The sequence below is a fragment of the Lactuca virosa genome, chromosome 3 (assembly GCF_052849685.1).
Source record: "Lactuca virosa cultivar CGN04683 chromosome 3, Lactuca_virosa_CGN04683_v6, whole genome shotgun sequence".
Lineage (NCBI taxonomy): Eukaryota > Viridiplantae > Streptophyta > Magnoliopsida > Asterales > Asteraceae > Lactuca > Lactuca virosa.
Genome location: NC_136428.1, coordinates 352827866 through 352838794, shown reverse-complemented (window position 1 = coordinate 352838794; position 10929 = coordinate 352827866). Strand labels below are relative to the sequence as shown.

General features: G+C 34.9%; 1 protein-coding gene across 1 annotated transcript; it reads left to right on the top strand.

Moving 5' to 3' along the window:
* The first annotated feature begins 220 nt into the window (after window positions 1-220).
* On the top strand, window positions 221-2392 carry LOC145167569 (transcription factor MYB14-like). The gene is made up of 3 exons (XM_079086784.1): window positions 221-391; window positions 909-1038; window positions 1725-2392. The coding sequence occupies exons 1-3, from the start codon at window positions 259-261 to the stop codon at window positions 2281-2283; spliced, it is 822 nt and encodes a 273-aa protein (XP_078942910.1). The 5' UTR covers window positions 221-258; the 3' UTR covers window positions 2284-2392.
* The last annotated feature ends 8537 nt before the right edge of the window (window positions 2393-10929 follow it).

Here is a 10929-nt window from a genome sequence, read left to right as displayed (position 1 = left end):
TGCATGTTATTTAATTTTATTAATCGTATATCAAACAAAATTTAGTAATTTATTAATGAAAGAAAATATTAAACATTATATGCTATTTAGTTTTCTTAATCATAAATCAAATCAAATGGAGTACTTTTTAAAGTAAAGAAGTTAAGAAATAAAAAAATAGAAAAATATTGAGGATAAATAGGCATCGTTGGCCAATTACTCCACTCTTGTGCCTTGGGATATCTTCATATCATTTCAACTCCAATAGAGAGAAAGAGAATGGGGAGAGCACCTTGTTGTGAGAAGATGGGATTGAAGAAAGGCCCATGGAGTCATGATGAAGACCAAATCCTCATTTCATACATACAACAACATGGTCATCCTAACTGGCGTGCTCTTCCGAAACATGCCGGTAAATATATCTTTTTATAACCCCATATGCATTACTTCTTGATCTTTTTCATAGAATTATTCATTTAGTTTCTCTAGTGAAGATTTTTCGGTTTGACAGTATACTGCCAGGTTCGGGAAAAGCACTTAATATGAGTACGTTAATGTTAATATTTCTCATAGAAACTGTCATACTATCTAGCTAGTATATGAGGATTTGAAGAACGTATAGAGTTGTTCAAATCCTCATTAACGATTTAGCTCCTTTCACATGCAAGAAAACTAATTTGACATATAGATGAAAACGAAAGAGAAAATCACAGTGTCAATCGTTCTCAGAAAAGATGCTGAGTTCATGAATATGACATGATACAACGATTGTGTTCTCTTTGCACATGAAAACATATTGAGTTGTTATGTTTTTCGTTGGTTGATTTAGCATTGAAATTTAGTTCATAAGTTTTAAAATCAAAGTGGGTTAGTGTTCACATTTTCGGTTTTAATTTGTTTTCATATTGTTGTTTTTTTTTTTTTTTCAGGTTTGTTAAGATGTGGAAAGAGTTGTAGACTTCGTTGGACCAATTATTTACGACCCGATATTAAGAGAGGAAACTTTAGTAGAGAAGAGGAAGACACCATCATTCATCTACATGAAATGCTTGGAAATAGGTACAACGGAGTCTTTCAATCTTAGTATCTTTAGTAAACAGTTATCACTTTTTTACCGTAAAAGACATCAAGCATGATGATAATACATTCATATAACATTTTGACTTATGGAGTCCGACTTAGATTTTGGTTTTCATTTATCTTGAAGCGTGATATTTGTGTATATTAATAATTTTTAAAAACATATTTGCTAATCAAATGTATTCAAGTGACTCAAGTCTATTCCTTTCATATGAAAAATACATTTTACGTTTATCATTTTAATCATATAAACCCAATAACGTCATGTACCAGAATTTTAAATAACAAACTTTAGATCCGCAGACATGATGATGACACAGTGAAAATAGTTTTTTGGATGGGCAATAAATTATTCAAATTGGCCATTGGCTACCACGAATCGCAATCCCGGTTTTCATGCTTCATTATTTAATTAGTTTCAGAATAAATAACTACACAACATGTATACTTTTAATTTCAAACCAACATATATGTACATGTGCCCAAGCATAAAATACGATTTTTTAACACATATTTCAAGAATGAGAGTATAAATAAAGAATAAGAAAAAGACAAAACGATTGGTACTTTTTATTTTGCACGTATTAGTCATTACTAAATATATAATTTTGAATACAAATTTGTGATGAAGCTTGGTTTTCTGTGATTTTTCCTTGATTTTATAGATGGTCTGTAATCGCAACGAATTTACCTGGCCGAACTGACAACGAAATAAAAAATGTTTGGCATACTTATTTGAAGAAAAGACTTGAAAGTCATGAGACAACCAGCCATGCCCCAAAAAGACATAACACCAAGTCCAAACGTGATTCAAGCAATCCAAATCCAGAAGAATCTATTGTTTCACAATGTCATGCCCAACCACAACAAAACTCCCATGACGAGGAACAACTAATCTATGTTCAACCATCGTGTAGCGAGTCTTCATCTGAAACAGAAACAACGACCAATTCATTTGATGTAGCTAAACATGAGGAAATCAAGCACGAGACATTTCTTGATGATAGTTTCTGGTCGGAAACATTATCTGGTGAGGGTGACGACATCATGGAATCTAATCCAACGACAAACATATCAAGTGTTGAGTTTTCATCGTCTCCACTCAAAATTATAGAGAATGAAGACATAAGACATCCATATGCTGATTGTCACATGGGTAGCATAGACCTATGGTACGACATTTTCACACGCATTGAGGAATTACCCGAGTTACCTGAGTTTTAGTTTAGATATCCATTTGTATTCTTGTTATGACCAAAATTAAGCACAAATGTTGTATCTTTGATATTCTCATAACGTAATATAAGTAAGAAATACATTTATGATAGAAAAATTGGCTCCTAACTTTTTTCTAATATATTACATAAATAATATGAATTTGAAATCTCATCATTACATAAGATGTTGAGTTTTCTTTGACCAATGGAGACAAAGTTGAATTGAATTCTTACGTAGTGGCAATTTTTAATGTTTTTTAATGTGACGTAGTATGTAAAAATCATTATAATTTAATTTGTATATTATATAAATAAAAACAATCTATAATGAATATTCTTCATTTGATTTTGGTAATTGTTTTAGAATATTAATGACATTGTTTATTTAAGATTCGACGTAAAAACTATATTTATATTATATTTAACTTTGAGGTGGAATTATATAAGAATGTATTTAGAAAATAAGGAAAATCCTAGAAAAAACCTAACTTATTAAACTTCAATACTCGAAAATAAAAACATTACGTTGTTTTTATATACGATAATTGAGAAATTATTATTTCTATGAAATGATAAAATATAAAAAAGAACAAAAAATGAACAAAACTATTTATACTCATAAAATATGAATATATATGTTATATATACAAATTAAATGCAGAGCCGTTCAAAACATATTTTGGACCCGATGCAAAAGGGAAAACAAAGTTCTTAAAATAAATAAATTTCATCAAGTTTTTATAGTAACTCAATAATTCAAAAAAAATTACTTTTACTAACTTCTATATATATATATATATATATATATATATATATATATATATATATATATATATATATATATATATATATATATATATATATATACTAGGTTTAAACCCGTTGATAAAAAAACTCTTAACCATAATAGGATATCATAATGGGTAATCAAATATTTGCAAAATTTTATTAATTACAACCATTGAAGTTTTGTCGGTAAGTACATTGTTATTTTTGGAAATTAACCATTTTAGTTAGCATTAAAAATGGTTTTCAAAATGGTTATTATTGCTATTTAAAATGGGAATTTACCACCATTGTACATTGTTGTAAAAGATAACATAATACCAACATTTTTTGCATTCAAAATCATAACCCTTTTACAAAGCCATCCAAAAGTAACACAAAAAAAAAACAACAAAAAAAATTAAGTAAGTGACGGTTGAGAAGCTCCTTCATGTCAACAATATGTGATAGTGATGCATTTGGTAAAACAAAATAAGTATCTAAAGATCATACACAATTTCAATAAATAGTACTTTAAAATACAAATATACCATCTTCAAGTTAAAACAAATCCACAATTCTTTACCATTGAAATTCCTTGAGCCAAATGCCATACAACATAAAGAAAATATAGAAACACACATTTAATCTGCAAAAAAATAAAACAAACTTATCAGGTTTTTCTAATGCACACATGTAGATCTAACATTATACATTAAAGGAATATACAATTCACAATTGGTTGGGAGACATAAAAGCCAAAAGCTAAATATGTCTACAAATTAATAAAATAATCATTAAAAGGGTCAATGGTGAGTTATTTTTCAAAAAGAAACATAACTAAAACTGTTTACCAAGATATCGTAGACGGACCTGAAAAGCATATTTGCAAGAACCACTACATGGTTAAAAAATTAAAACATTGATGCTCTTAGTAAAGTTAATAAAAATATACAAAAATCATGACATCTACAAAAAAATCATATGAGTCGCAAAAAGCCATGGTGAAATAATATCCATGGGCCTAATTCATCTCGTGCGCCCAATCACCTAAAGCATAATATAGAAAAATAACAATTCCAACGGTTGAAAAATGACTGTTTAGACAGTTATTTTTCCTATATCCACAGGTAATCAAAAGAGCATAATACAATCAACCTTACTAAAACAAGCAACATAAAAAATGATCAGGAATTCAAAAATATTATCAACAATATAGGAAAGGGTACTATTGAATTATGTTATACAATAGTCAAATTTAGTAGCAAAATCAATCTCGAACATAAATAACGTGACAGAACCCCATTTGTTGCATTTATCAATACATTTTATTAAACACGTACATCCTCCTCTTGAAGCTGAAACTCATATAAAACAGTAGGTTGAGAACTGTGAAACATTTTGAATAAAATCTCAATATAAATCCCTAAAATAAAAAATGCATAAGACTATGCACAACTACAATATTGTAACACTCGGATTCAAGTATTTTACCTTTTAGTCCTTGGGATAATGATTTTATTGCAAAAGAGGTCCCCTCGTATGTTGGGCGTACGTCTATGTACGCTTAGCGTACCTGGGCATGCGGAGTCGGGACAATGAGCCACGTACGCGGGCCGTACAAAGCCAATTGCTAAAACCCTAATTTTAGGGCATGACCCCTATTTAACCCCACTTATGACCTTTGCACCCTCACTCTTATCAGCCTCCACTGCCTTTGAACATCCCTAAAACCCTAGTTACTATTAAGAGTGATAAAAGCCAGAAGCTAAATATGTCTACAAATTAATAAAATAATCATTAAAAGGGTCAATGGTGACTTATTTTTCAAAAAGAAACATAACTAAAACTGTTTACCAAGATATCGTAGACGGACCTGAAAAGCAGATTTGCAAGAACTACTACATGGTTAAAAAATTAAAACATTGATGCTCTTAGTAAAGTTAATAAAAATATACAAAAATCATGACATTTACAAAAAAATCATATGAGTCGCAAAAAGCCATGGTGAAATAATATCCATGGGCCTAATTCATCTCGTGCGCCCAATCACCTAAAGCATAATATAGAAAAATAACAATTCCAAGGGTTGAAAAATGACTGTTTAGACAGTTATTTTTCCTATATCCACAGGTAATCAAAAGAGCATAATACAATCAACCTTACTAAAACAAGCAACATAAAAAATGATCAGGAATTCAAAAATATTATCAACAATATAGGAAAGGGTACTATTGAATTACGTTATACAATAGTCAAATTTAGTAGCAAAATCAATCTCGAACATAAATAACGTGACAGAACCCCATTTGTTGCATTTATCAATACATTTTATTAAACACGTACATCCTCCTCTTGAAGCTGAAACTCATATAAAACAGTAGGTTGAGAACTGTGAAACATTTTGAATAAAATCTCAATATAAATCCCTAAAATAAAAAATGCATAAGACTATGCACAACTACAATATTGTAACACTCGGATTCAGGTATGTTACCTTTTAGTCCTTGGGATAATGATTTTATTGCAAAAGAGGTCCCCTCGTATGTTGGGCGTACGTCTATGTACGCTTAGCGTACCTGGGCATGCGGAGTCGGGACAATGAGCCACGTACGCGGGCCGTACAAAGCCAATTGCTAAAACCCTAATTTTAGGGCATGAGCCCTATTTAACCCCACTTATGACCTGTGCACCCTCACTCTTATCAGGCTCCACTGCCTTTGAACATCCCTAAAACCCTAGTTACCATTAAGAGTGATATTTGAGCTTGAAAGTGACTTTAGTGGCCTTTTTGGTGTGTTTGCAAGAAGAAGAAGGTGGTGAGCAAGCCTTGGACGTGGTTGAGCTTCAAGATCCTGAATTTACTTCATCTTAGGAGGCTTTTTGGAGGTAAAAAGCTCATACCTTATTGATCCTTTTGATAGTTATAGTTAGGGTTTGTTCATAAGCTCATTTTTGGTCCATGGATTCTCCTTTGTGAGTTTGGGCAACTCCAGAAGCTAGAAATGCTAGATCTTAGTCCCTTTAGCATGTTAGAAGCATAAAAATGTTATCTTGGTGGTGGATATGAAGCCATGCATGAATCTTGGTCCTTTAAGTGAGCTTTTATGAACAAAAATGGATGTTGGACTCCCATGATACATGTTAAGTCATAAAGTTGCCAACTTTATGACCTAGGAACCTCTTAATGATCAAGATCTGGTAGTGAGCTTAAGTGACTGCATGGTTTAAGAACTCAATGGTTGAAGGTGTTGAGCATCGCTGTACGTTGAGCGTACCAAGGTGTATGCATCACGTATTGCTTGGCCGGCAAGTACGCTGAGTGTACTGGGATTATGTCGTGTGTACGCTCCTAGTGAGCTTTTGGACTTGTGATGGGCTTTTCGGTCATTTGGGACCTATTTGGTTTTAGGCCTTGATCTGTTTAGAGTAGGTGGCCCTTTGAATTTACTAATGGGCCTTAAGTGGCGTAGTTGGGCCTTTTGGGCCTTGGGGTCCGTTATTGCATTTGGGCTAGGAATAGTTAGGCCCATTAAGGGGAAAAACCATTTGAGCCCTTATTTTAGGAGTTTCGACTGAGGGCTTAGGCCCATGATTTAGGCCGTGACCAATTCTGATTAAGGCTAATTATTTGTGTAGTGTGGGATCTTCCTATTTAGCAGTCGAGCCTCTTGTTGTTTCCAGCAGACTGAGGTGAGTTTTTTCACTATATCAATGGGTTGAAGGCACCAACGCCGGCCCATTATTTGTTTATAGGATACAAATTACTTGTGTGTTATGTGTATCAAAGACCAGGGTTTGGCCCCTGGAACCTGTATGAAAGACCATGATATGGCCCCTAGCAGTTGCATGAAAGACCAGGATCTTTCCCCTGGAAATTGTATGGAAGACCGGGATTTGGCCATCGGCACGATTTATATATAAGACTATGGTTTGGCCCATAGCAGTAATTTGTATGTTAGTATGTGGTACTTTGTGGAAAAATTACTAAGTGTTTTCTTACAGATTTTGTTTATGGTTTCAGGTACCTCGGGTACTAAGGGGAAGGGCCCGACGTGATGGCACAACATTCTCTCCCGTTATTTCTGCATTTTGATATTGTATTGTGATGATGTGATTTTTATACATTATGATGGTTTTGGAACAATTTTATACTTGTAGTACTGGTTTTTTTAAAATGAAAAATTTTATCATGTTTTGGGGTTGTTACAAGTATTATTATCATTAATCTATGCAGTAAAAAATGAACTAACATCGCTCTATGTTCCAATTTCTAAAACTAAGCCTTTATCATGCTTTTTATGGTTTAGTTGCTACTTAGAAATGTATTTGATTGCATCCTTTTTGGCTCCTATAATCCTTTACATCGATGGATATTTCTAACGAGAAAACCCAAATTATTCAACATTATATTACGGGTTTTTTGGTTTTGAGGAAAATCGTCTTATAAAGAACATAACAGAGGGGGTTGCCATTATTTTAAAGCAATCTAGTGACTGCAACCTAACAACAATCAACGCCCCACCAACCAAAAATCATTAGAAATGATGAACTGGAAATATATAAACCTTATAAACATACCTTTGAGAAGCGTTATGTATGTGGGGTTTGGAAATTAACAAGGGAAGCTGGGAATCAAATCACATGTACCTGGGATTATGTTTCTTCATCATTGCCTTTTCTCCTCCACAACTACAAAGTAGAAATATAAGAATACAAATCTAAACAAAATCTTAAAAAAAAAACCCTCGAAATTAGACCTTATAGCTATTATCTTCTTCATCATCGCCTTGAGGTCTGATGGTATGTACAAGTCGTACATCAAAAGAGTTGAAAAATAATTGAAAGAGAGGATAAAGATAACGATTTGGGGGAATGAGAAGCACAAATCAGATGTAATTTGTTCAGCGATGGTGGAAGCGATTATGATGGATTATATCATGATTTGCTGATTTCTTGGGATACCATTTTTGAAATTCTAAATCCAGCCGTGTTATCCTATATGTTAGGAAGGAGATCGTATAATTATAGTGTCGATTGCAAGGGCAAAGCCAGAATTTCACATTGATGTTTTGAGCGGGAAAATTCAATAGGAGGGTGCTTATTTATTGCCACGTGGCAACTGGGTACTCGTTTATTAGGATAGAAGATATATATATATATATATATATATATATATATATATATATATATATATATATATATATATATATATATATATATATATATATATATATATATGATAAAGTCCATAAAAATTTTGGACCCATTTAAAAGATTAAATGGAATGATAGCCCCTATCGCCCATCCGACGGGCCTGATTAAATAGGCACTTTGAGTAATTATTTAGTTGTCATGTAACTAGTTAGTTTGAAAAAGCAAAAGACACTCCAAACCCTTGACTTTTTGAAGCTAAAACCTTAAGTACCATGTATGGTGCTTACTTTTCATGTGGTCTTACTTCTTACATCTCATTCATGTCATAAGAGGCCATGAGTGACAACTCGATATTTCGAATCAATGTGATGACCTAAAAGCCAAAAATTGTAATCTATTTTGATATATTGGAAATAGCATCAAAAATAAAATGTTCAAAAGTCTCAGTTGGGTTACATAAAATGATTGATATCACGACAAGGTTTACAGAAATATAAAGAACACTCAAATCTGAGTTATAACGAAGAAGTTATGACCAATCAAAGATTCGTGTCAAAACCGGTAAAACACTGTTAAACGTAAAAAGTGAAATTTGAATAAAGTACTTTTTAGCCTTAAGTATCTAAACGAAAGTCGTAGTTAATAAGAAACCATGAGCGTACATAAAAATAACGTCCAAATCTGACTTCGTACGAAGAAGTTATGATTTTTCTAAGTTTCGGGATAGCAGGAGACAGCTAAAAACTCGAAACAGTGATCGAGTGATTTTTAGCCGACGCAATCTAAACGAGAATTGAAGATCTCGACAATAGTAGTGCAACGATAAAAAATCTGACGAAAACGGACGCCGGATGAAGAAGTTACGGATTTTTAACGGACTTTTCCAGTCCTGGCCTGTTAAAAATATATAATTAAAAATAAATTCAAAATTTGTTGACGAAGTCTAAATGAAAGTTGTAGAGTATATTCTCACCTACGCGTGGATATAAAGAACGTCAAAAACGGAGCTCGTATGCGAAAGTTACGGATTTTCAAAGATTTGGGCACACACTTCGAGGCTTATCCGAAGGAGTACGCCCCGCGTACGCAGACGAAGGGCCTCGGATCGACCACGTCGCCCCTATGCCCTCTACCGCCATCCCATCCGAAGACCGGCGACCGATGACGTCATCGCTGACGTACGCCCCGAGTACGAGGGTACGCCCAGCGTACAAGCTGCGGACGCGTTACGCCCCGCGTAACTTCGGAGTACGCCCAGCGTACGAGGCTACCTCCACCCCTATAAATAAGATGCGAGGCTTCCGTTTTTAAGTTACAAATTCACCACTTTCTCTCCCACTTTTTCACTCTCGAGCCTCCCGAAACTATCCCTGTAACATCCCGAAACTGAGATACATCTCTTAAACGCTTAAGTTGGACGCAAATGAGTACGCTGTGCGTACTGAAGAGTACGCTGCGCGTACTGATGCGCTTAAGTTGGACGCGAACTCGCCTAGGTACGCTGGGCGTACCCAGGGTTACGCTGGGCGTAGCCGGCCAAGATGCAAAACCCTAATGTGACTTGAGGACTATAAAAGGAATGATATGGACTTAGCCTCATCCACCATTTCACATAGAAAGAAACCCTAAGAGAGCAACTCCATCGTTCAAAGCTTGTGTGTGTGTTTTTGAGCTAAAAACTGTATTGGGGTGGTAGTGGAGAAGAAGAGGAAGTTCTTGTGGAGGCTAGAAGTTGGAGTACAAGCTTGGATCTGAGTACTACAGAGGGTAGAGCTTCACTTGGAGGTAAAAAGCTCAAAGCTTTCCTTACCATTTTTGTTTTGTGTTTAATGGACCAAATTTTAGGGTTTTTGGTCCCAAGGTGGAGACTTTATGAGCAAAGGGTCTCCATATGCTTAGATCTGCCCTATTCCAGTGTATTAGGAGTTGAAGGTTCATAAAAATCCAATCTTGGACATGAATATTAAGTCATACATGAGATTAGGGCTTAATGGGAAAAGAGGATATATGTTTGAAGTGATTGGTGACCTTTACAGCCATGCAAGGGCTTAAAGGTTCCGACTTTATGACTTAAGGGGCAGTAGGGAGCTTAGATCTGAGTTATGAGCCTAGGTCTTAATCTATTCAGACCAAAAATAAAGAAAGTATGAAACTGGGACTTACGCTGGGCGTAATCCCAGTACGCGCCGCGTAGGGGGTCGCGTTCCCCGATTCTGGATGTCATGGAGTACGCCCCACCGTACAGATCTGGTACGCACAGCGTACCTCTCCGCAGTTGACTTTCGTTGACTTTTAGGGTTGGTCAACACTTGGACTTTTGGACCATTAGAGGGGTAAAATGGTCTTTTAGCCTTCTGAGAGAACATAGGAAGGGACTAGCCTAGCCTTGAGAGCCGTTATTGATTTGATATGATTGCTTATGTGTTTAAACGGGGCTAGGTCATTGTTACGAGATTCAGGGATATCGAGCACGTGAGTTACTAGACAGCATACAAGGTGAGTCTTCTCACTATATTGTACCTGGAAGGGTACCTATGTGTGACCGGAAGGTCTTATATGCTATGAGATGTATGAGCTGTATGTTGTTATGTGATATGTATGTGTTATGTATGTTATGTATGATAAGGACCGAAAGGTTAAGATGATATGGACCGGAAGGTCAAGAGGTTACGGACCGGAAGGTCGATACGGGTAGGACCGGAAGGTCTACCGGGATTCGGGACGGAAGTCC